The sequence below is a fragment of the Lactuca serriola genome, chromosome 4 (assembly GCF_051521515.1).
Source record: "Lactuca serriola cultivar US96UC23 chromosome 4, Lser_US96UC23_V15, whole genome shotgun sequence".
Taxonomy (NCBI): Eukaryota; Viridiplantae; Streptophyta; class Magnoliopsida; order Asterales; family Asteraceae; genus Lactuca; species Lactuca serriola.
The window spans coordinates 311721666-311749096 of NC_136411.1; the positions used below are offsets into that span (position 1 = coordinate 311721666).

Consider the following 27431-nt stretch of genomic DNA (forward strand, 5'->3'; position numbering starts at 1 on the left):
TTAAGATTTTGTCCTCTGAAATTAACTACAAAATATATTTTAATTATCTTATCGACAAATAACGAATTTTTATAAGACAAAATTGCAAAAATAATGCCCGTGGTATGCATTTTTTTGGGGGGTTTTAGTCAAAACCCCGACTTTTTTGGCTTCGTAGTCATTTTGACCATGTTTGCTTAAGATTTTGGTCCCTCGAAAAACTGAAAAGACTAAAATGCCATTTCTAATATACTTTTTATATTTATTCATTTTAATTTAAAGGAAAAAGACAATAGTTAATTAATTTGGGCCTCTCTCTCTCTCTCTCTCTCTCTCTCTCTCTCTCTCTCTCTCTCTCTCTCTCTCTCTCTCTCGGGTGTCAACATCATCTTCATCAAAATGTTTTCCTATACATATTCCATTCCAAAATCATTAAAATTAATCAAACCTTCAAGAGTTTTCCAGTATAATCTTTAGAACATTTACCTAAACAAACACAAAAATCGATCAAATCTAGCCTCAACAACATCAATCATCTCTTATCTCTTTCAAGAGTTTCGACACACAAGTTATACCAGATCTTGTCACTAGTATATGGATCATCGTTCTTAGATGAAGAGCTTGGTGAGCATATGTGATTTTTAGAGTATGATGAAGCAGTAAATAGCATAGTTGAAGATAATCAAGGTGATGGAGGTGTCAAGGATTGAAGAGGAAATCGGAGGTTGGAGAGGTTAAGCTAGCTAATCACAGGAGAGAAAAGTCAAAGGTTGGAGAGGAAAATCAGAATTGTAGATGATGAAGATGAGGGAAGCGATGAGGATAAACCCTAATTTTGATTACCCCACATCTCTTGTGGTGATATCCATCCCCAACACAAACAGAACCACCACCACCAACACAAAATAAGAAGGGGCTCACTCTCCCTCTGCAATGACATCAACCCATCAACACAAACAAATCCAGTTTCTGACAACCAATAAGATCACGACTCAGACTCTTCCCCCTTCATACACTCCGTCTAAAAACCAAACTCAAACTCGCAGTTGAACACGATCATCTGAAAACCAAACCCAAGTGAAACTTCGACGATTGATGTTTGTAAATGGTTGTTGGGGGATAAAGCTCGATCGATGTCTGTAAAGGGTTGTTGTATGTATGTGTTTTTTTTTATGATCAAAGTCGAAATCTGCAAAATCCTTGAAGAACAAACATCTTGAATCCGAGTTCTTGAGTTCTTGAACATTTGGGTTCATGTTTTTTAGATCTATTATGTTCAACTTCATTTTGGTTCATATGGCGTGTGTTTTTATGTAAAACCGGATGTGTTTATGTTTAAGAACAAACTGAGAATGGATCAGTCGGAGAATGGGAATGTCGGTAGTAGTGAGAGAAAGCATATAAATCTGGGGATGAAGTGGGTGGAGGAATTTGACTTTCTTTTTCACAGAGAGAGAGAGAGAGAGAGAGAGAGAGAGAGAGAGAGAGAGAGAGAGAGAGAGAGAGAGAGAGAGAGAGAGAGCCTTTTTTAATTATTAAAATAAATAAATTAATATTAGATTTAAGAAGAAATGAAAGAAAAATGAAAAATAAATATCCTAAGGATATTACGGTCATTTCACTATTCAGATGGACCAAAAACACAACAAAATTAACTCAAAAAGACCACGAATCCAAAAAAATCGGGATTTAAACTAAAACCCTAAAAAAATACATACCACTTTAACAATTTTTGTAGTTTTGTCTTTTTATAATGATTAATTCCCTATTTTGTATACAAATAAATAAATAATTTTTACTAATAGTATATAATGTATAGAATATATAAGTTAAAACCATATATCATATCTACATATAATATTAAAAAATCATTTCATCAATGCAATAGTTTCAAACTTTGAATATAAATGAAGAAAAAAATTAAAATCAGAATGTATTTCTCATTAGAAACTGCACACAATTAACATAAAATGTTGAGTAATAGGATCCATTCCTAAACCCGAACCTAATTCCAGGGTTTCATTTCAATCCCCCCCTCTTAAAATCTTAAATAACAATAATAATCATACAATAATCAAACTCCAAATAAATCACACCAAATCAACACCAACATCCGGTTCCACTTTCCGGGTCAAAAACACCCGAAAACACCACCAGTACTTGGATCGACCCATCACGAGGCTCACAATTTGGTAAAACCCCTGGGATCTTCTCTCACTAATATACACCCTAATATACCTTCTAATAATTTAATTAAAAACTACCCTAAATATCCCAAACTCTTCAATTTGTATTTTCCTTTCCATTTAAATTTTTAACCCCTTGAATTCGGAGCACAAACCGCTTCAACTGTCAACCGTTTCAATTTATTCGGGCACGGGTCTTCCCCAAAGTTGCTATTTGCTATCGTCACTGCACATTGCTCTTTCCCAATACACTTCTGCAAAAAACAAATCCAAAATCATTTGTAATTAGACGCGTACTACTATTTATGCATAAGGTACAAGTATATTACCTTTTGAATTACATCATACGATGCAGGGGCATGGCAAGTGCCTTGTTGGAACGTGCCACATGTCCCCATTGGAGTTCCAAAGCTCGCGAATTTAATGGCGGAAATGGTTAGCCCGGGCCCACAATGGAGATGAACTTTTGGTCTATGAAGCTCTTGTGTTTTCCCATAGCTTTCAATATGCCAATCCTTAATATTCGGGTGATATTCAAACATATCACCACATATGGTGGTTGTTGACCGTTTGACTAGTGAAATACGGGTCGGGTCGCCACCAAGTTCTTCAAAAAGCACCAATGAATTGTCCGTTGGTTTTAACCACGCTCTAGGCACATGGTACCTACAGTTATTGGTAAACAGATAAAATGGGGCCCACAATCACATTACTTAAAAGGGACCCACAATTTACAATTGCAAGATTTTTTACCATCGTTGAGTTGGTTGACCGCATCCGAGTTGACATTTTGGAGGGCGGTATGTTCCGGCGTAGTGGCACCCGTGGCAATCCCCTGTGGCGTAGGCGGTCCAATATCGTCCGATGCTTTGACCGTTGATCCATACTTGACCTTTTCCCATACTACTCATGTCTAAAGCCAATGGCTCGTCTCCCGAAGGCGCTTTAAAAGAAGCCTAGAAATAATTTCAAAAAGTTAGACATTTGTAACGTGTCACAAAATGCCACGTGTATTGTTTTTTATTCTACCTTGTGCCACGTCAGCGGTTGTTGTTTTTGAGCGATAAGAGAACCTTGCATCCATTCAACGGATGAAAAACTGTTTGTTGAAATGACATCCATGGCCTCTCCCTTTAAACCAACCTGTTAAAACAATGAAAAATCGATTACATATTTGAAAAGTAATACTGACAGTGACAGTATCTGAGTATCTGACCTGGTAGGTCCATTTTGCCCATGAGAGATCTTGTTTCCCTTGGTCAAGACCGTAGAGTGCGACCGGACCCATGACGCCGGTTTCCCATGTTTCGTAATGTCCTCCGATATTCTTTGAGTTGAAAAGTCAACGTTAGAGTCAAACAAAGGGTGAAATGGGAATTTAAGAATATTAGAAACTAACCGGTAATCCCATGGCAACACTGAGTAGTGATATTTTGTTGTTTCCGGGGCGGAGATTGACGTTTTCTTTGTAAGTAATTCTTCTATTTTCACGTGTTCCAAAAGCCGAACCTATATATACATTCACCTTCTTTCATGATTCTTATAAAAAAAAATAACATTAATGCTAATAATAATTAGTAAATAATCTCACAAGCGTACCCGAAAGTTCTCCGTTGATAAAAACATGAAGAGCATGACCCGTTGACTGGACCAAAAGCTTCGGGTGGTCCCCGCCTCGCAAAAATGATTCGGAAGAACCAACTTCAACACTGCAAAACATAAACATGTTCGTTGAGACTCATTAATTGGTTCCAAAGCAAGACAACCTTGTACTGTGTTTGGCATGCATTGGACTGTGATTGAGACTGATGTCAACAGGACAAAAATTGCAATTCTTTTTCTCATCCAAAAATGTGGGATAGTGACCCGCTCTCAATCTCTCGTCTGTGAGAAAAAAAGACGTTAACGCCCTCCTCATCCTCATCATCTAAAGTAACCCTAGAAAGTTTTCTAGGTTTATTCTTAAAATGAGGATAAGGAGGGTGTTAACGTCTTTTTTCTCACCGACGAGAGATCGAGAGCGGGTCACTATTCCACATTTTTGGATGAGACAAAGAATTGTAATTTTTGTCCTGTTGACATCAGTCTCAGTCCCAGTCCAATACATATTAAACGCAGAACAAGGTCGTGATGTGTAACAATCAGGGGTCTTATTCTTAAGAGTTGATGAATGAAACATACTTTGTTGTATACCAAAGATAATCACTAGTATCTCTAGTAACATTAATTTGCTCCAATAAACCAGAAGTAGTAAAAGTCGAGCTCTCATCCACCATTGTTAAATCTTCATTATACGTCTCCCATGAAAACAATTCCGAATTTGTTGGTAACATTTCCATTTGTGTTGATTGAACTCCAACCTACACACATTTTACAACAATTAAAACACAAAACCAAAAAAATCACAAAATAAATAAAAAAAGTAACAAAATCACATACTTTAGCAGTGTTAAACACAACATTCTTGCAATCAGGAAGGATACTGATAGACCATGGAGGCAAAGTATAATGCATATTGTTGAACATCACTTTTTCTGCATTGTTTGGATTATAATTTGCAAGAAAAGCTGCACAATGTCCCGATTTTGATGAAAATACATGCGCCTGTAAATAAAAATTAAATAAAAGTACATTTGTTATTTCTTGATTAAATTTGAAATCTGATATAAAGATTAGTTATATTATTACCTGTTGAAGGCTACCCAAAGAAGTAACTGTAGGATCTGAAGAAACTAATGCAGGCTCACATTGTTTAATAGCTTTGTGAAGCTCTTTTAAATGTCCGTATTTCGGTTGTCTGATTAAACCTATAAAGAGATATACAAAAAAGGTTAAATGAAATAAATAGTAATGTACTTTTGTTGATAAGTTTGACCCTAAAAGTCAAAGTATATGATCTTTGATTCTAACTTGCAATTTTAAAACCGAAATCAAAAGTATATGATACATAAAAGAAAGTTGGTCCGAAATCAAACAACATATACATCAATTTTGACTTTGGAAAACAATAGGTTTGACCTCAAAAAGTCAAAAGTATATGATCATAATTCATAAAAACTCACCATATTCATCAAGTGGAGCATCGTAATCATAACTAGTAGTGATAAAAGGGCCTCCAGCAGATCGACCAAAATTCGTTCCTCCATGATACTGTTTATAAACAATAAAGAATTTTAATTTTAGTTATCGCTAAATGTTACGTTTATTCAACACAAAATTTCACTTCGTTCCCAATTTACGCCACAAATTGTGGTTTTTATATCAATTTTAGGATCAATCGATACAATATGGTTGCATAAATTGGTGAAAAAAATAAAACATTGTTGTATAAAACTATAAATTGGTAAAAAAAAAAAAAAGGAAAAAGATACAAACCATGTAGTAGTTAAAGAAAGATCCACCCTTTTGAATGAATCGAGCAACACCAAATGCTAAATCTTGAACGGGCCTCTCGTGGATGGGCCCACCAAATTCTGTGAACCATCCGCTCCAAGTTTCGGTCCAAATTGTTGGTTTGTATGGTTTGTTAGGGGTAAAAGCGTCACAATAAAAACCATTGCATGTGTTTATCTGTCATTAAAATCCAAAAAATAGTGCGTAAAATGATTATATTGGTCGATGTCGAAAGGGAAATTCAAGAAAATATGTTTGAAAGTTGAAAACAACCCGTTTTGGATAACAACTAATCTTTGGTTTTGTGACGAAAATGCCCCTTGTTTACTTTGGAAGTGAGATTTGTGTTTTTATGCCCTAAATTTAAAAGGGGCGAATTCAAGAAAATGTGCTTGAAAGCAACCCTTCTTGAATACCAACTATACCTTGATTTTGTGACAAAAATACCCCTCCTTTGGAGGTGAGTTTGTGTTTTTATGCCATCAAAAAGTATTCATAAAATGATTATATTGATAATTTAAAAAGGGAAAATCAAGAAAATATGCTTGAAAACAACCCTTCTTGAATATCTTTGATTTTGTGACGAAAATGACCTTTATTCACTTTGAAAATGAGATTTATGTTTTTATGCCTCAAAACACCCTTTGTATCAAAAACTATGGTCCATAATGTCATCCTTTAAAAATATGTCTATTTTTAATTTTGTTCCCAAAATGCCCCTAATTAAAACTCCCACCCACTTCTGTAAATGCTAATACAACGACTGTCATTAAGTTAAATATATTTATTTCTGGTTATTTCCCATTATTAGCAACTGACAGAGAAAAAAAAGATTCCTATTTGACCAATTCTATTCTAATCTCATTAATTAAATGTATAAAATAATTAACATAAAGATTATCACTTGTCAGGAAAAATGTTAAAAATTAACCTTTTGACCAAAAAGTAAATAAACAAAAAAGGGGTAGACATAAGAAACAACAGCATAACATACGTTCATTTATTTATCTATAGCATTACCATTTCAATTTTATTTTCTTAATTACGATATTATATTTTAAAAAATCTATCCAATTATCACTAAAAATTACTTGTTGGTATAAATATAATTTGGTAGATTTTTTAAATATATAGGAAGAAATGAAACCGAAGAAAGGATGAATGAGATATATATTAAATGAATAAGGATCCGAGTCGCGTCGGGTCGGGTCATAAAATTGCTTACAACTGGATCCGGGGCATCATCTTGCTTGCACATGACCCATGGTACACCTGTCCCCAATCCAACGGCCAGATTTGCAGCCCAAGTCATGTAATTATGTCCAGCGCTTCCAAGTGCCTTTCCTATCGACCCGTATTCATTCTCAATCTGCAAAAAAAAAACCCAAATTTAATCACGTATTTACATCTTTGCCATTATTGAAGATTCCATGGAAATGTACAACTTCGGAAGCACAAGTTACAAGTCAGTACAACATACCTGAGAGAGGATAATTGGACCTCCTTCGGTTTCGAACAACTTTTCACTCTTCATCATGTTCACAATTTTCTCAGTGAAACCCTTCATAGCCCTCTGTAAATATTAAAAAAAGAAAAATTATAATTTTTAAAGTATATACAAAATAAAAAATAAAAATAGAAAAAGAAAATAAAAAGACAATTGTGACCTTGAATGGCTCGTTATCGGTTCTAAAGCTAATACCAGGAACATACTTCAGCCAAACTGGTAATCCTCTGTAAGATTCAACACAAAAATGACCATTTTAGTAATTTCACATAATATTATTTATTAAATGAAAAAAATAATTATAGATCTGAGAAGAGAAAATATGTAAAATATTAAAATAAATACCCAAAATTCCATTCAGCGCAAACATAAGGTCCAATTCGAAGATGAGCATAAAGTCCGGCTTTTTGCACAGTCTTTAAGAATCTCACCAAATCGTTTCTCCCTTCAAAATTATACTGAATTTTCCACAAACAAAATTATATAATTAGCATGCATAAATCAGTAAAAAAAACTTATAGATCTAATAAATTTACACTTAAGTTAAAATAATAGTTCAATAAAGAGCAAAAAAAAGGGAAAAACCCCATTTTGTAGTATAAAAAACTAAGCTTGATATGTTGAAATCGAGAAAAAAGTCAAAAACTGTTGAAGATTAGAGCGAAAATACAGTAAATTTCGCACTAAAAGTCACTCGATAAACCCTAAAAAGTAAACGAAAATAGTACATTGCCAGGAGTAGGCTCATGAACATTCCAAAACACATAAGTTTCAATCACATCAAGTCCTCCTTCTTTCGCCTTCATTATAAGATCTTCCCACATCTGCAACACAAAAAAGGTACAAAAACCCCATGAATTCAAACCTCATCTAAAGTTAAACCCACATTTCGCCTGAAAAAAACGATAGATAGTTTCGTTAAGTACCTCAGGAGTACTTCGAGGATAATGTATCGAACCAGAGATGAGTATTCTTCTTTGACCATTGATGACGATGGCTTTACTATCGTAAGTGACACTACATTGAATTCCTTGAGCACCCAGTTGGATTACAACGAAGAACAACAAAACCCATTTGGAAACCGAGTTGGTTTCCATGATTTTGGGTCTAAGTTGAAGCAGATTTAGCAGAATTGGAATTCGATAAGAATGGAGAAATGGGGGGAGAGAGAGAGAAAGGGAAAGAGAGAGTGTGGAATGGAATGGGTTGAGAGGAGCTGAAAAGGGGGTAATATTGTTTCGACAGATCACCTTTCACACCGACAAATGTGGTGTGTATGAATGTGTCTTTTTATTAAATTTGCACACAGGTGTGTGTGTGTGTGTTTTGTGTTGTTATGTGTGTGAATCAATGTGCCTTTGGTTTAATATTTTTTAGATCTTTGATTTTTGATTCGTGTCTAATAAAATAAGATTTTTTTCGTTGTGTATTGGATAGTGGCGTAAGACAATTGTCATTGTGTCACTTCGATTTTGCTTTTAGATAAATATTTTTATTTGTAAAATATCATAAGGTTGAATTTTAAAGATCGAAGGATGTATCCATCATTTCACGTAGTTTTTCATTCATTCAATTTTCACTATCAAAAGGTAGTTCACCTTTCAATACCTTTTATTTTTATTTTTTTAAATAAAAATATTTCAATCTTTATAATTCAAAAAATAAATATAATTTCTTAGAAATGACTATTAAACACAAAATTTAATTAAAATAGATATACTTCATTAGTTAAAAGAAAATTACATTAAAAAAACAACCTACATCTAAAAAAAAGACATGCATTTAAAAAATGTAACGTTCCGGGGAATATTATTTAATGATCTTTTACTTCTTCTTCAAAACTAGCTTGAGGATCGATGTCGGAAAATGATCGGTTTTTTCATCAAGAACTTCATATCGTCAATTTTTTGTCTTTCCATGCGCATAATCTTTTTTCGGCTTCTTTTCTTTGTCGAATGTTAAACGTTCAACAAAATTTAGATTGTATCAACCAAATGTTGTCATCATTTTCTGTATTTCATATACGTCCATGCTGAAATTCGATGCATTGGAAGAAGACCCCTTCCTTTTCCTTTTTGTTTTGTCCCTACCCATCGGTCGGACAATTTCTCTTAATATGAAGTCAGCTTCATATTTTTTCCACCTTAGATTATGAAATAAAAATTTTCCAAGGCTTGTTAAACTTGAATGTCTTTCTTGTTTCCTCGCGAAATAGAAAAAATACAAAGCCACTTGGAGAATTTCTTTATCTCATTGACCACTTCTCTTTTGGGTTTTTAGATTGTTGTACAACTCATTCATTTTTAAAATATTTTTCGCTATTTCTCAAAACTTTGAATTAAGTTGGTGTTTGGTATGATACTCATCTTCTATACCCAACTCCATGTGAAATCTTTCAAGAATGAGAAGCCAAAAACGTTCATGAGCTTGTACACTTCCCTACGTTGAATTCTCTGAAATTTCAACCCTAACTTATGTCAACACTGGATCTTCTTGGGGGAGTCCTTGCTTGAAGCTTTTGCTTTTTGTCGTCTCTTGCACTTGTTGTTTTCCTTTGTGGCATGGTGGGGGTGGGTGGTTGAGTTTCCCGTATAATTTTGTCATCCGACTCATCGAGACTTTGGTCTTGTGGTTGAGAGTGAAAGGGTGGGGTTTGGCTTTGGGTCTGAGATTGATAGAGTGAGGTTTGACTTTGGGATTGATTTGGTGAAAGTTGATCCGGAAAAACAACAAAGTTGTTAAACATATTTGGACTAACATTTGGTACTTGCATGGGGTAGTATTGCATAACATTTTGGTATTGAAATTGTGGAGAAGATTGAATGGGGGCATCAAGTTGGGGACGATAAATCGGTTGAAATGGATCGAAGGCGAAAATGTTTCGAGTTTGGGTACTTGAACGCGAAACATTGGTTTTTCTTCCGGGTTGGATTTTTGGGATTGTTGTGATTCATTTTTTTCTTAAGAAATAAAGAGGAATTGATAGAATGTGAGATTTTTAATGTGAAAGTAGTGGGTTATATATATATATATATATATATATATATATATATATATATATATATATATATATATATATGAAAAGTGAATATACCCTTAAGGGTATATAAGCTTAGGTACCCAAATTCACCATACCACGTCGTTTTATATTATATATACATTGTAATTTTCCACCGTTCTTATAATTTAACTTTCAACTTGATTTACTTCCCAAATTTTTATAAATTTCACATTTATCTTCCTCTTATATAATTTTCATTTTCAACTATAATGTATATAGCCTAGTAGGTGTTCGACAAAAAATGTGATATAATACGAAAATAATAGTGAAATTTCAAAAATCTTGAAAGTAAATCAAGTTAGAAAATGAAGTATAAGAACATTATAATGAATATATCAAACAAAACGACGTATTATGATGGGTTTGGGTACGTAAGCTTATATACCCTTAAGGGTATATTCACTTTTTTTTTTCTCTTTTTCTCTCTCTCTCTCTCTCTCTCTCTCTCTCTCTCTCTCTATATATATATATATATATATATATATATATATATATATATATATATATATATATATATATATATAGTCGTTACAATAAAAAAGTTTTTTTTTAAATAATCGTTGGACGAGGGGTTTTTTTTCAAATAAGAAAAAATGGACCATTGAGGTAAAGAGAGAGGAGGTGGGGTAGCATCCCCTCATTCCATTCCCGCACCACCTAGATCATGGGGCGGTGTTGTGTTTCCGGCTATGGTTCCGTTCTCGCACCTACTAAAGCACTACGTACCATCCAACCTAATTTGCTAATGATAAGTATGTAGCAAAGCGACTTCCAATAAAAAACCTATAGTAAAAAAATACACTTTTACTTTAAGATATACTAATACCTTAATAAAAAAAATTCAAATAGATTATTGCCCAAAAATAAAATTTGTTAGTTAAATCAAAATTTAAATCATATATTATCCACAAATAAATTATGTTAATTTAAAAAATATAAATCTTAATCTTTATATTATAATAAAAAAATCAATATATTGTCATGTGACGTCTCATCAGCCTAAAAACTTTCAAAATGAACCATCCAATATGACATTCAATCTTTAAAATTCCTGAAATTTGAATTTCAAATGATTATAATAATGATACATTCATAAACAAAATCTCAATAAATCAGGGATTATGATTTCCTTCAAAATAGCTTCTACAAAATCAAGTCGCATATCTCCTCCAATTTTGCTTCTTGTAGTGTGTGTATGATCCCTCAGCAGTGATGAGTATTCTGATAGTTATTGTGATATGTTTCAGCATGGTGACATTGCGTGAGAGACCAGTGGGCGGATCAGGCGCCGAAGAGGGATCAAGCTCGGGTTTAGGAGACGAGTAGCTCGAGGAGCGGATGAGGGAGTTAATATCAGCTGAGGTTACGCGCAGTATCCTGGACCAGACTCCTGTGATCTTTGGCACGGTCAAGGAGGATATACTGGAGATATTGGATGAGAGGCTGGGAGCCTTCCGTACCGAAATGATGGCCTTGTTGGGAGCATGTACCTTGACATTCCGAGAGTTTAGAGCTTGCGGAGCACCAGATTATCACGGGGCTAGGGACCCCATTGCCAGCAGCAGGTGGTTGGCCGATGTTGCCAACACTTTTCGTACGAGCCGGTGTCCCGAGGGGGACAAGGTCAGACTCGCCTCCTGTCTTCTGAAGGACAGAGCGAGGGATTGGTGGGAGGAGATTGGTCATGCCATTAGTGATGATGTCACGTTGGACGCGATGACATGGAGCGATTTCTCGGCCAGGTTCAGGGCTGAGTTTTCACCAATTATTGAGGTGCAGCAGTTGGCGCAGGAGTTTCAGGATTTGATGCAGACTACTGAGACTGTGGCGGAAATCACCGTCAAGTTCAGGGAGAGGGCCATTCTTGTTCCGCAGTATGTCGCATATTAGGAGATGAATAAGGCCCGATACCATGAGATGTTGAGGGACGACATCAGGCAATTTGTGAGCAGGTCTAGCTGCAAAACGTTGGAGGATATAATCGATCGGGCTAGAGAGAGGGAGGTTGATTTGGAGCAGATCCGGAAGAGGAAGCCGGATGAGGTTCAGGTAGCCACAGGTTCGGGCAAAAGGCCCAAAGGGTCAGATTCGAGATCGAGGGATTACCAGAGCCGCGGCCGATGCGAGAGGTGCGGCAGGACGCACGAGGGTGCGTGCAGGAGTGGTAGTGGTGGAGATTCGGGCTGCTTCAAGTGCGGTCGAACTGGTCATTTTAGTAGGGATTGTACTGCTGCCACCACACAAGGATCAGATCTGATATGTTTTCACTATAGCCAGCGGGGCCACAAGAAGGCCCAGTGCCCCAGTTTGCTTTCGGCAGGATGAGTGATATCACCTGCCCCTGCAACTTTGAGGATCACAGACGGCCGTCAGGTCCGAGCAGAGGCGCCTGCGGTAGGAGGCAGGGCTTTTCATATGACTACCATGGAGACGCGAGCAACGTCGGACGTTGCAGGTGTGTGTCTTTCGCTTCTCTGTTATTTTTCCTTTTCAGGATTATACTGTTATGGTTCTGCATCGTTATTGGTATAAGTATTTCAGAATTGTGCGGCTTGCTTGTGATTTATTTATATGTCATCTGCATGCCTTGGATATTAAAATGGTAGTTAGGGGTTGCGCCTTATTGGAGCAGGTTACTTAGGATGCAGTAACTATAGCATGCTTATGTGGGACTCAGTAGTATCCCTCTAGATTCAGGAAGGTGTTATCGAGTAATGGATTGGTTAGATCCCTAGCCGTGGCAAGCTTGGGATTTTTTTTAACAGATGGATTGCGGTATAGTAGAGAAGATTGGGAATTTCTCTCAAGGATTGAGCAGTGAGGTATAGCAGGATCAAAGTGGGGGAGAACCCTTCGAGTGTACAAGGGTAAGATCACACAGATCCAAAATGAGTACACGACCTCTGAGAAGGAAAGGAGGTAGCACAGCGATTGATGGAATGAGGAATTCAGCGTTGGGAGTTTGAGAAACTTCCCAATAGTTAGTTCATGTAATCGAGGTAGTTAGTATCTGGTATGGAATTCGGGTTGGAGGATAGCCTGTAGGACCCGAGAAAGTTGGAATGAGGATTTTGAGAACGGTTAGCATGGGATGCTTTCGTGTTAGTAGTCAGTGGCAGAGACAACATGTAGAGCATGGTAGAGCGGTGGGAGAGCCGTAACATTTTTGTGTCAGCGAGCCAGTGGTGGAAAGTATTATAGGACTACGGGGGTAGTTGTAGCATTCACTAGTGATCAGTTAGCATGGAAGGTGTTGTAAGACTACAGGTAAGCCGTAGCATTCCCTAGCAGCTTAGTTAGCGGAGAGTGGGTGGGGGCCCGTATCTCCTAGTTAGCGGAGTTTGGGCGAGGCCCTTACTACCTAGTGATCAAGGTAGGGATCAGGAATGGGTAGTTGATGAGAATAGTATGGAACTAGCCTGCATAGCCCTAGAAGGGTGAGACCTTAGGAGAGGCCGCTCCAGGATGTAGTTGGGTGAGATCCGTGGGTGAGGCCCGTATCTGAGTAGCAGTATAGGTGAGACCTGAGAGCAGGGTTGCTTAATAGTATAGTCGGGTAAGACCCGTGGGCGAGGCCCGTGAGTTTTAGTAGCACAGGCGGGACCTGGTAAGGACCTTAGGGTCAAGTTAGGGGATCGAGGATCCCAGGACTTGTAGCGCCAGAGTGGCAGAGTAGAAGGGGCAATATTAGGTAGCCTAAGTTTCTTCGGAAGTCGTTGGGAGCGACTAGGAGTTTGTGTTGGGGCTAGCAACCGATGGGAGCTGGTAATCCAGATGTTGATAGATTAGTAGGGACCAGGGTGGCCTCGGTTCATCCGAAAGGCGGATAGGGGATAGCAAATTTTCAGTCAGTGGCAGTGATGGTGTCACACCCCAAAACCGGAACGGCGGAGACGTTCGGGGTGGGAGGACGTCATGTCAAGTATCATGAGATATGTATATGGTAAGCAAGTAATGAACAACCATTTCATTTAGAAAGAAAGTGTTTACAATGTAGGTGTTCATAAAACATAGAAGTCATAAACAAATAACAAACAAGACTTGAAGCTATAATGCTCCATCTTCTGAATCCCCAGCACGAGCACCTGTCTGATAGTCTCCTGAGAATACAAGTTATTTGAAAGAGTTGATCAACAATTAAGCTGGTGAGTTCATAAGATTTTACTGATGTGAGTAAGCTGTAAAGTGTTGTTTGAAAATGTATATGTAAAAGTATTGTACGCTGTAAGTTCTGTTTTGAAAGTTCGCCTGTTCCTCTAGAAAATCCTATATTTCCTACTTTAATGGAAGTTAAGTAAAATGACATTACAAGCCTTTCTATGCGTACTAAGTGGGTACAAGTTATATATACTCAGAGTAAATAAACAATCGATTGTGCGCATCTGCCCTAACTCACAACCCAACGGGGAACAGTAAGTAGGGCGGATAGCACACATTCCATTGGTTATTAGATCGTTGTCATATATAACCTTAGTGTATTCACTTGTTACTCATGGAGTTATTTGTAATTGTTCCTTTATATCTAATGGAGAGTTCTTTTAAGAAAACCTATATTTCTTATAGTAAAATAATGACTACGGTGATTACTTTTATAACAGCTTTGTTTATACTGCTATATATAATCTGATATCAGGTAGATAGTTAATTGGCGGAATCTGCCCTAAGCCCATAATCCAACGAGAACAGGACGTTGGGGGAAAACACACATTTAACTATCTATCAGATATTAGTTATATATATAAACATGGTGTATAAACTAAGGTATTATAGAGTTGACTCACTTAAAGTCTTTTAAAATTGTACTGCTTAATAAAATGGATTAAGCCCTTTCTGGGAAATCTCTAGTTTTGTCTATCAAAAACACTGAATTTGATAAGTAAGTTATGTACTAGAAAAACTGTGCTTCGACTCTGTGTCTTATAACCTGATCCATACTTGGTACCCTTATGATGACTTAATGTATACTAAGCATAAATATATATAGATTCGGGTAGATAATAGATTGTGGGAACTCAGTTCAAGACCCCAATCCAACGTGAACAGGCAATGAGGTGGAAAACACACATCCTATTAGCTGTCGGAATCTATTAGCATATATGTATCCTATAGTGTATACATTAAGGAATCATAAGATTAGCATTATGGTCCTAAATTTTAAAAGTAGCCTTCTACCAAGACTCGATTGTTTGAAAGCAGTCTTCTACCAAGACTCTACTGTTATGAAAGCAGTCTTCTACCAAGACTCTACTGTTCCTTTGTCAACTGAAAAGTACATTCTCCCTAGTTTATAACCTATCTCGATTAGAGAATAGATCAACCTTCAAGTGTTACCGACACTTTATGAAAGTAATGGGAGAAATGAGTACCATGATGTCGTTTATAATGACATACGGAGGTACTAACAACCTAAAACATATGTGTGTTTTATTACGGTCATAATGTGAAAGCTGGAACCCCTACTAACCGCTCTCATGTATAGAGATTGAGGGAACCATACGCGACCCGAGCAAATCCATGCAAGCCGTGTATTTCACATTAACGATAGATCCTATCTGCGTGTTATCATGCTATAGCAAATTTACTTGTTTGTTATGTTCTGTTCTGGTATTGTTTGATTCTCTTCACTGTTTGTTCTGTTCTGTTCTATTCTATTCTGTTTTGTTCTGTGTGTGCTTCATTGTACTAGAAGTAATGAATAACATTCTCTTAAACTATACCTATAATAGCTTACTAATGCTCTAACTGGACTGTTACTGAAAAGACTCATTTATCTACAAAGTTATGCTTATACTTTAAAAATGGAGTTTTGTATAACTATAAAGTAACATAACCTTTAAAAGAGTTTTGAAATGTTTTAACAACTTATAAATAACATAATTAACATTTTGAAAGATGTTTATAACAAACATTTACACAATTATCATTGTGTTTAACTTGTATTTCCCCCTTAAACCAATTAAAATAGTTAAAAGATTCATTACAGGGTATGAACTCACCTGATGTGGGTGATTCAAACGGGTATGCGTGTAAGGATGAGAAGTTCCACGAATGAAGTCCCGAGACACAATAAGTCCTAAATGAAATATAAGGACACATGTTGACATAAATATAGTGTTTACAACAACTATATGAAAGGAAACACCTTCCGGGACTAGGAAACACCTTAACCAAGTGTTGGAATCACATGTGATTCAACATAGGAAGGTATAAAGGCACTTATATGAGTTTACTACCATGAGTTCACGGCCCAAGGGATTTTACAGCCGTAAACTCATGGTTACTCATGGGTTAGTGCAAGTATGAAAGCTAGGGAATTATTTAGGGACATTAGCTCTAGCCTAGGGTGAGAAAGACCACTTCTTTTGGCACTTTTGGGGTGTTCACGGCCCAAATGAGTTTACAATCGTAAACTCATGTCCAAATATGTTTATGAGGGTCTTAAAGGTCATAAGGAAGCATTCTAAATTCATGCTTAAGCCTTAGGAAGTGTTTGTGGCATCAAAACACCCCTAACTTGAGTTTTCGGCCCATAGACCATTTGGTCATGTGTTTGTGGCCGTAAACACTTGTGGGTGTTGGTATTTTGGTTGTTTTGGGTCTTAGACACATCAAGGTAAGAGGCTATGCTAGTCTCTTGGCTTAAGGGTGGCATTTAGGGCATTTTGACACCCTAAAATGGAGTTCACGACCCAAGAACTTCCTTGGCCGTGAACTCAATTTTGGTCCTTGATTTTAAATGATTTTGATGCCTAAACATGTCAAGGTTTGTCCCATGTTTGGTTTCCAAGGTTTAGGGGGACATTGGGCACACTTTGGCCCTTAAAATGGAGTTTACTCCCCAAGGTGTTCTTGGGCGGTAAACTCACAGATCTTGGTGTTTTCCTATGATTTCTAGTGTATTAAGTATATATGAAGCTTTAAAACAACACTAGATAGAAGTACTCACTTTCCGGAACAAAAGTCTGAAGATCCTTGAGAGAGAATTCGGCTTTTCTCTAATTGGAATTGTAACTAATGAATAATTTGGTTCAGAATCCTATATATAGTCCTGGGATTTTTGGCAGAAAATATTTTATTCCCGGAATGAACTCTAATATCATAGAGTTTTGGAATAACAGAGTTGCACAAAACCCAAGTGCAACCTCTCTCCTGATATCTCCTTAAGTGTAAATTCTGAGTTGCTCAAACTTGTCCCAAAAGTTTGAAAGTTAGCAGCAACAGGCTTGGCTTCTATTGAAGTGGATGGTTTCACTGAATGGAAATTTTTGGGTTGTCACAGATGGTAAGAAGGCTATGGTATAAGATAGCTATTTGATCGGGGAGTGCTATGCATCTCACAGCAGGGTTGGATAATCTCGTAGGGAAGGGTTGACCTTGTTGCGCAGCTCTTGTTTGAGTCTAACCGTTGCAGGGATGAATCTTTTACTCGAAGGATTATCTGAACCATTCGTTGTGATGAGTGCTCAGCACTAAGTTGTAGTAGTAAGAAGTATCCAGTGGGTACTGGCAGTAATGACCGCACTGGAAGTAGCGGGAGTAATGGATTCGGTGAAGGATAAGTCCTTCACAACAATAAGGGAGGTAGTTGGTTATGGAACGTTGCCTTGGGGAGGCCAGAAAACGCACAAGGAAAAGGGGGTGAACCCCTAGGATGTCCAGCATAAGTACTCGGGGAGTGCTGGAAGGATCGTCGATTGAGAGAGTTGTATTCGCGGGATTGTTATTTGCAAGGTCTAGTGGCATTCTGAATGACCGGGTGGAAGGCCAATGGAAGTGGTCGACGGGTGTTAGGCTTTTCAAGCAGAGTATTGAAAGCAGATTGCAGAACCATTGGCCGTGGAAAAACTTCAAGGACGAAGTTTAGTTTAAGTGGGGGAGAGTTGTAACACCCAGAGTCAGAAAGGCCAAGAAAAAGAAAGGAAAACCTAAGTCAAAGGGGGGTCAAATCGTCGAGTCCATAGGTGAACTCGACGAGTCGGAGCGGGATCCGGGTTGTAGAATAAGTGACCGACTCAGCGAGTCGGCGAGTCTGGTCTGAGCGAGAAAATCCCTAATTCGAGGGTTTTCACCATATTTAAAGAACATTACACCCTTTCCCCAGCCTCTTTACTCCTCTTTGAGCTCCAGAAACCCTAAATCGTGAGTGAGAACCGTTGGAAGCAAATTGGAGCCTAGATAAAGGGTTTTGGTGAAGAGATATTGAAGAGCAAGAAGCTTGGAGCAAGGGGCTTTGCATAGATTTGGATTACTCTTCAGTGGGAGGTCAACTCTGAGGTAATAAGCTGGCCTTATTGCATTTAGATATATCTTATGTATGAGATTTGGAGCATTTTGGGTATGAATGAGATCTATGTCGAGTTAGAGACCTAGATCTGAGGTTGCTACCTCAGATCTAGACTTTCAATGGTCCAGAAGGTCATAAAGTTTATGTCAATGAGTTGTTGGTGAAGACTACTTGCCATAAACCCTAGCCCTAGAGTGTTTTAAGCCTATTGCTCCTTAGTTTCATGTAAAGTTTGCAACTTTACGTGAGGAATAGGCTTTAGAAGAGTGGATCTATAGTTTGGAGCCCCTGCATGGCTCGAAAAGCCAATGTATGGATCAAGAACTGAAGCTACTCGACGAGTCACATGGGTGGACTCGGCGAGTTGTATGAAGATAGGCAGGAACTCGACGAGTTGGAAGAACAACTCGGCGAGTCTGTTGAAGATTGTCGTGGACTCGGCGAGTCTGTTCTTGGACTCGACGAGTTGGATCGCAGAACCCCAACCTTTTCGGGTTAAGAATTAGATCGGTGAGTTGAGTGGTGACTCAGTGAGTTGGACAGGATGGGACTAATAGATCGTTGAACTCGACGAGTCGGCGGGGTGACTCGGCGAGTAGAGTCAGTTAGGAGGGTTGACTTTGACCAGGACTTTGACTTTGACGAGAGTGGACTTAGTTGGCTTCTAGAGTTCTGTTTGGATCTAAGTGTTATATGTATTGATATTGGTAGCTTGGGGAGCTAGTGGAGCAGCGGTTCAGAGAATTGTCGGACAGCAACCAGAGGGTTATCAGCAAAGTTCAGCAGTGCAGGTGAGTTTCCCTTTGTGTGAATGGGTCTACGGCCACAATGTTGGCCCATGTAGTTATGAGTAGGAAGACCCGGGGGTTAGCCCTAGACACTGATTGCTAGTACGATATTCAGGACCAAGGTCCAATGTCGGGCGGGTGCCCAAGAAATGGTTTGCATGATAGAGTATACTTGTCATCTGTGTGATGCATGTATGTGCCTGGTAGGGGGTGAGTGTGGGCGAGGTCCCATATCTCACCAATATCAGAGTATGGATGGTGTTCCATATCTCATTAGTAACAAAGTAGGGGCGATGCCCGAGATAGGAATGGAGTGAGTATGGGCGGGGGCCCGTATCTCACTTACATCAGGAGCTTGGACGGGGTTCCATGACTCACTAATGACAGGATAGGGCGAGTCTCAAGACAGGCGAGGCCTTAGGGCAAGATTACAGTAGGAATGTTCAGTTATGTGTTATATGCTATTTTGTATTATGTGATTAGCGGGCGGGGCCCAGAGACAGTCGGGGCCTAAGAGAAACAGATCTGTATCCGAGCGGGGCTCGAAGCCAGGCGAGGCCTGGAGCAGCGGGGCCGTTGTAGCGGGCAAGGCCCGAGGTAGGGGGCGAGGCCCGGAATAGCGGGCATGGCCCAGTATGTGCAGTATGTGTTTATGTAGGGTATGTGGTAGGTTGGGGGAACTCACTAAGCTTCGTGCTTAAGGTTTTCAGTTTTGGTTTCAGGTACTTCCGGTAGTGGAGGGAAGAGTTCGGGGTGATCGCATGGCACACACCATTGATTAGTCGGCCTGGGATGTTTTGCTCTGATAATGAAAATATGTTTTGGAATTAATACTCTAAATTATGTTTTGGCTTATGATATGTTTTTATGAATATGGTTTTAGTAAATACTAAAACAAAAAATTTTGGTATGGATTTTTGGGACGTTACACATGATATATATATATATATATATATATATATATATATATATATATATATATAAACACACACACAACACCATTTGTTAAAACTATGGTTTTGTTGTACATAAATTTTTATGATTTATTAAGTTTGGTAAAAAAGAATGCATTATGTTATATATATATATATATATATATATATATATATATATATATATATATATATATATATATATATATATGTTATATATATTGAAATATGTTATAGATATAGTCATTTTTTCTATTTGTTTTTTCTTTTTCTTTGTCACTTTTCCTACATAACTTATATATATATATATATATATATATATATATATATATATATATATATAGATATATGAGTATGATCAAATGAGAACACCTCAAATGTTGAGAACGTGAGAACAAATCTGGACCATCTAATGTTTAAGATGTGTGGCTATAATTAATTGTTATTTTTCTAATTATTAATACATTTAAAATTTAAATTTCAAATTAAAGAAAATTATAAAGGGTATTCAGGTAAATCAACATTACCCTAATTTTGTAAACTCCTATAATTACTCCCTGCCTCTCTATTCCATTGACCTAATTTCATACAACATACAATCCACACATTCATCACACAACCGATCCCAACTACTTCCGTTTTCTTTTTCCCTTGCTCGACAGATGAATCATCCACATCGAACGATGATGCTTCCTGATTTCACCCAAAATGTCGAATTTTTGTTGTTTGCTCCTTCCCCCATTTGTGCGCTGCTGATGACGACGATTAAGCCACAAGGGTCGCTGGAGAATCGACGCCCGTCCTTCCCCTCTTCCCTCTGTCTCTTCAACCTCTTCGAACCCCGGAGACGATCGTAATTGGACACAACATCCTGAATATCGGACATCACACCTGAGATGCGAGCCTTTCTTCCCTTCTTGTCACCCTATTGCTCCCGTCGCTAGTGAGCCTTCACACTCTCTGCCCCTTTGACTTCCACCATCGCCAATTCCATCAAAGGCCAAGAGACCGTCTCGATTTCTCGTAAGCCCCAAGACTTGCAATCCCCATTCAGGGCTTGAAGATTGACTGCAAAAATCACGATTGGTAACTGCAATCATGAAGGGGGGGGGGTGCGTGATTGGTGATGCAAGAAGAGGGGGAAATTTTGACAGGATTTCATATGAAATTGAAGCTATAGATCAACAATTGGTAGGTTTTGATTCTTCCTTCTATTGTGTTCGTAGGTCAAGTTCTAGCAATCGTATATCCTTCACTACAGTGGTGAATACATTCAATCAACATAGCCAGTTGTGTTCGTTATAATCACTTATGATTATAAACATGGTTGTATCAAATTTGGTGTAATTATCACAGCTTAAAACAATTAGGAACTCCATGGGAATTAGCTTGAATTTTGTGTTCATTCTCCAATTGGGATATTGTATGAAGATGAAACTTGGAAGACCTCTTTGAAATCACTCCATCTTGTTTGGTTGCTTGTTTACAGATTTAATTGCATTTTGTGTCATGAGCAGTTCTTCTTGCTAATCTGATAACTGTTGGACCCGAAGTACTTTTCTTTTACACTCAGTAAGTTGTTACAAGTCACAAACCCTTTATGTTTCATAGTTAATACTTAATACACAAGCCATTGGTTATATTAACATCTTCCTTTTTGTGATGTTTCTGACAAACAGGTGGATTTACTTTGGTGACTTTATGTTTTGGGGTATGAAGTTTTTAATAATCATAACTAGAAGTGGGTAAGCCCTCTCGGTCGAGTTTTCTTGTTACTGCCACTTTTTTGATACGTTTTGATACACTAATTATCTACTTTCCCATATGCTTTAATCATTCAATCACATTCTATTTTTCTCAATTTTGATGATTGCGGATATGTCATCGTCAATTGTGTTCGTTATAATCACTTATGATTATAAACATGGTTGTACATATGATTAAAAAGGTGATGTAATAATCATTTATGATTATAACAACGTATGTTTTTCTACTAACCATTCATTTTAATATTATGTTGGTCTTTTTATTGTCTTTACATGTTATTGTCATTTTTGTAGATATTAATCAAAGAAGAAGGAATGCTAGAATTTTGTAGATATCGAGTCTGTTCCTGCTCATTACACAAGCTCACAAACCATTTGATTCAAATAGAAGGAAGGGGTTGTGACCAATTCAAGAAAATGGCCGATATAGGGATGAATTCTGCAAAAAAAATCCTTTGAAGCGGTTTAATCATTGTTGAACATAATTATGTATAAATGTATGAAACTAGTCTTGACATATTCTTTTATGAATATAAATATATGATGGGTTTTGGTCATAAGACATCCTATGTGCTCATACAAACCCTAATGCTTGGATCTAGGTTTCTCTATTGTACATACTTTGAATCCAAGACTATAAACCCTAATTCTAGCATATGGAAATCAATATAAACATATAATTAGGTTTATGATATTACCTTGATTATTATGTAGCAATAACAATCCCAATTCCTCCTTTGAATTAGCTTTGGAAGGCTTAGAGTCACAAGTGTCACTCCTCTAATGGCTTACAAACACCATAAGCAAGTGGAGAAGCTATAAAGAGAGAGGAGGGAGGTTAGAATTCGTCCTTAGGACTTCTTGGGAAGGGTTTTACGAATTCCTATGCCTTAGGGGGTTTATATAGGTGTAAAGATTAGGGTTTTAGTCCTTATCCTTATCTAGTTGCTTGTCCACCAAGCAACCATAAGATAAGTCCTAGAAATCCTTATCCTAGTCGAATTCTAAGGGATTTACACCTCAAATTCGTTCACCATATATATAAGATAATCCTTACCTTATTTTGTAACTATCACATAATTACAATTTAGCCCCTCTAGTTTAATTAATTACACTTGATCACAAAATTAATTCTTAATTAATTATTGACCAATATTAATTAAACAAATATGATTTCTCCTCTAATATATCATTCTTATAACATATTAATAAATGATAATAACCTCTCTCTCTATTTATTTCTCCAATCAAGTTGCTTTGGTGAAGGCAACCCAAAAGGACCATGCACCATCGGGTCAAGTACATACCAAAATAGTTATGGACTTAGACACTAATCCAACAGTCTCCCACTTGGATAAGTCTAACAACTATTCTGCGTATGACTTCGGATCCTGATCTGCAATCGTAGCTTTCCAAAGCCGCTGTCAACTCTGATCATATCAAATACGCGTGTCCTTAGATAAGGGATCATATATTCCTCCATTCTAGATATCATATGAGATATGATTTCAAATCATTCTCTTCGTACTATATCTCGATTCCCGATTTATGACGACTGACTAATTGAACAAATCAAATTAGCCCTAGCCCGGCCGAGCATTTACGTTTGTCATCACTAAACCATCGAGGGGCCCAAAGATATCGCTTTTATCCTACTTTGAATAAAAGGAACGGATAAACTTTGATACAATGCTTGCTTGTACTCACGTACCGAATCACACACAACAATATGTTTTATAACACCAAGTTACTGGTGCGTTTACATATTATCAATGTGCAACCGATTTGCAAGATACAACTCACACATCTCGGTTTCAAGAATATAAGATGTTATCGTCTCACCAATCACTCGTGATACAATCCATGGAGTGATCCAAGTGAGCGTGGGTCTAATCCAATGCTCAAATCACATTCATAAGCACTCATGAACGTTGCAGCAAACATTTGCTTATGTCTAATACTCTTTTAGACAATCCACACACCAATTCACGACAGTCTTCATTCATATCTACTTCCAACATATGAACGACTGTGGCCCGTTTGAATAATTCGATTATTCTTAATAAACTCAATTATTCTGGAAGTTAAAACATGCAAATGTGAAACACAAGAATAATACTAATCCCATATGGCCTCAACCCTTTGAACATAAATAAAACACCTTTTATTTATCACCATATTGATTACTCATTATTTGTCGTTTCGGGTAATCAACTTCTTACTTGAATTACAACACTTGTCCCATGCTCCTAGCATGCACACAATGTTTACCTATGGTTCTTACTTTGTGAAATAGATCACATTGAACACATTTCCAATCATTCTCATTTCACAACTCCAAATCCTTTTCATAAGTGAAAGAATATCAAATTCTTGCTACTTATAGAATATGCTAGATTCTAACATTCTATGCAACTTATCCTTTCGTAATGTCACTGCACCAAAGTCACAAAGACTATTGCCAATGATATTACAAAGTCTTCTTTCGGAGATTGTTACAAGACAATTCCATAGATGTGATGTCTCTCACTCAAAGTACTTTCTTTGAACATCCTTTTGCATAGAAGTTTCTAATCTAGTCATAGATTTCTCAATATTCAATTTCCAATATGGACACACTTCCATATGTTCCATATGACAACTCATTCTTAATAGAATCTTATCTATTCGTAATGATGTCGATATGGTCCATCCAATATGGAAACATTTCCATATTTTCCAATACTATACTTCCAACTACTTACAAGTGACCAATCCTCGTCGAACTTGGATTGTCCTTTGATAGTTGTTTAATTATTTTAGTCTAAACCGATTCTAGTCCTTTTTCCCTCTAAATGTGCTAGACATTCGGAAAATTTTAGAATGGTCAAACATTAAAGCATTTGCAATCGATCCTATACCCGAAGCGTATGGGACACGACGCATAATGTTTTATTTGCTATGTTCTCAAAATTCGAATTGTGAAGAGGGATGCCGTAATCATAATCGAAATTTTAAGAACACACTTTGTACCTTTGACTAAATTTTATTAACATTTCTCAACCTAAACCTTTAGATTTGAAATGAAGCATAATATTCTCTCCCTTAATTATAGCAAAACAACTCTTCAACTATTGCGACTTTGCAAAGTATGACTCTTGTTTTCTATAATTAATATTGCTAATCTTGCAATACTTTCCTTAATAATCATACAATCATAACTTTTATGCTCCCACTATCTTGATGATTATTATAAAACATAACACTTATGCTCCCACTAGCTTCGACATGTATTCATAAACATCTTAACTTTCAAAAAAAAAAAACAATGCTTATTGAATTTCTTAAGTTCATGTTTCTAATACTTAGTGCTTTGATAATCTTTTATCAACGTTTCTTGATATTATACACAATTTCCTTCGATAGTTCATATGTGTGTCTAAACAATTAAGACTAATTGCCAAACCTCACAATTCAAATTATGGAAAGGGATGCCGTAACCATAATTGAATTCGAGAATGCAATTTTACAATCACTATCTTCTTAAAATCTGTCTTAGTGAAAGCATTTCCTCACAATCATTTTCATGAAGGAGGAAATCTTATGACACTTAGATTTAAACAGTGTATTTGTTCCTATCCATGTGAATTTGTCAAAAACCAAGGTTTACGACAAATTCAAACTCTTACGGATCGAACTTTCTTGATCTCGATTTCTTGCCTTTATGGTAGCACAGCTGCCCACCATGTCTTTCAAGTAGTTAAGCAGCTCACCCTTTCCTATCAATGTACCTTTCATTGATTAAGGTGCTTTGCCTTTTATGCGTTCAAAATGAGAACTCATAGAACTCACATGCATAATTAACTCGATTGGATTGGCACAGAATCAAAATAATGTCAACACGATAGGTTGTAAACCTCAACTCGTGTGCTAGTGATGATCGATAAGGTTTATTTGATTTGTTCTTGAAACCTTTCAAGATCATTAAGACTCCCACTGACTCCTTGACATATAAGATTCTCTTGTCAAAAACCATTTCTTGACAAACAAATATTCAAGAGTTAGTGTAGCTTTTATCAAAAGACTTCATAAATTGGTCCTAGTTGGTCTTTGTCTTATCCAAGACATCACAACTTTCCACATTTAATGAAAGTTACAAACCTTCTTAATACCTTTCACTCAATGTCACAATCTTAACTTTAAGACTTGTTATTGGAACGAAGTATGATTGACTTATTGATTTAACCATTTCTTCAATTCTTGATTCCTCTTCTTAGACATTCAATTATACTAAGACTCACTTAGAGGATCAATTGAGATATGGTTCTTAATCATTTAGACCTATCATAAAGCATAAAAGGTACTCTCCCATCTTCTTAGAATGGAGAAACTTTTATCTTTCTGCCTACTTGATTCTTCTTATTCGTTCTGCTATTGATCTAAACCCTTTAATCAATTCAAAATTACACTTAATCTTGTAAGTATAATCATATTTACTAAACCTTTAGTAATTCATGACGAATATCATTGTTACTCTTATGGTGGACTTGATCAACACGCAACATTGTGTGCTCGATCTTTTAGTCCTTCACTTGACACTTTGTCAATGAATCAGTCTAATTTCCAAATACGAAATTTCTCATTCATCGTGCATCCACGTTGCATGATTCCAAGTTTCTGTCCAATTGAAACTTGGGCGATGAGAAAACTCTCCCTATTTGGTAAATTCTCGACTTTTCCATAAACACCATAAATAAGAATCATATCAATTTGTTGTAGAAATATGCAAACACCAATTTTCATAACGATTTTATTGCAAGGAAATAAACAAATAAATAAATAAGTCAAACGAAAATTTATTTTATTTATAAAAGCAGCGGAAAACAAATGTCCTTACAATGCAAAATCCATTGAAAACTATGTATTTCAAAAGAAAAATTTCTAACAACTCTATCATAACTATCTAAGATCAAAATCTAATCTTCAAGTCCATGCGATCAAGATCCATTCCTTGTGATTAGATTCATCTTGCTCTTTCACCAAGCTTCCTATCTTTTCACCGATCCTGTAAAACATTCAAATGCAATCTTATTACATTATGTATTAAGAATCAATGAATAGGAACTTAATGGAGTTAGATAGTGGATTTTACCTGAAGCGCAGCCATACTCTTTGACTCTCCCATCTTCTGGACTCTTCAGGCTCTTTGGGCAGACTTGCATCCAACGCCCTCTCTTTTGGCAGCAAACGCAGGTCGGTTCTCCTAGAACGTCCTCGGAAGCATGGTTGGTTGACTTTTCCAACAAATACGCTCCATTGCTTCGCCAAATCATTTCTGATTCAGCAGCAATGAGCATGTAAGTTAGGTCAATGAGGTTGTCGTCATGATTCATCATATAATACTTTCTTTTGAACTCATTATATGATTCAGGAAGTGACTGCAAAACCCAATTCACAGCCAACTCATCTGGGAATGACACACCCAACATTATCAACCTATCAATGTGTGATTTCATTCCTAGAACGTGGGCACACACGGGTTTACCATCTTCATGT

At 36.9% G+C, this 27431-nt stretch overlaps 1 protein-coding gene across 1 annotated transcript; it reads right to left on the reverse strand.

Moving 5' to 3' along the window:
- Positions 1–1899: 1899 nt before the first annotated feature.
- LOC145097288 (beta-galactosidase 3-like) lies at positions 1900–8392 on the reverse strand. Its single transcript, XM_079034826.1, has 18 exons — positions 7992–8392; positions 7794–7889; positions 7411–7523; positions 7226–7292; positions 7039–7131; positions 6784–6927; positions 5541–5735; positions 5228–5315; positions 4854–4972; positions 4605–4769; positions 4347–4525; positions 3765–3874; positions 3565–3674; positions 3382–3492; positions 3195–3308; positions 2919–3121; positions 2495–2831; positions 1900–2419 (listed from the first exon to the last, which is right to left on the reverse strand). The coding sequence occupies exons 1-18, from the start codon at positions 8160–8162 to the stop codon at positions 2294–2296; spliced, it is 2541 nt and encodes an 846-aa protein (XP_078890952.1). The 5' UTR covers positions 8163–8392; the 3' UTR covers positions 1900–2293.
- Between the last annotated feature and the right edge of the window lie 19039 nt (positions 8393–27431).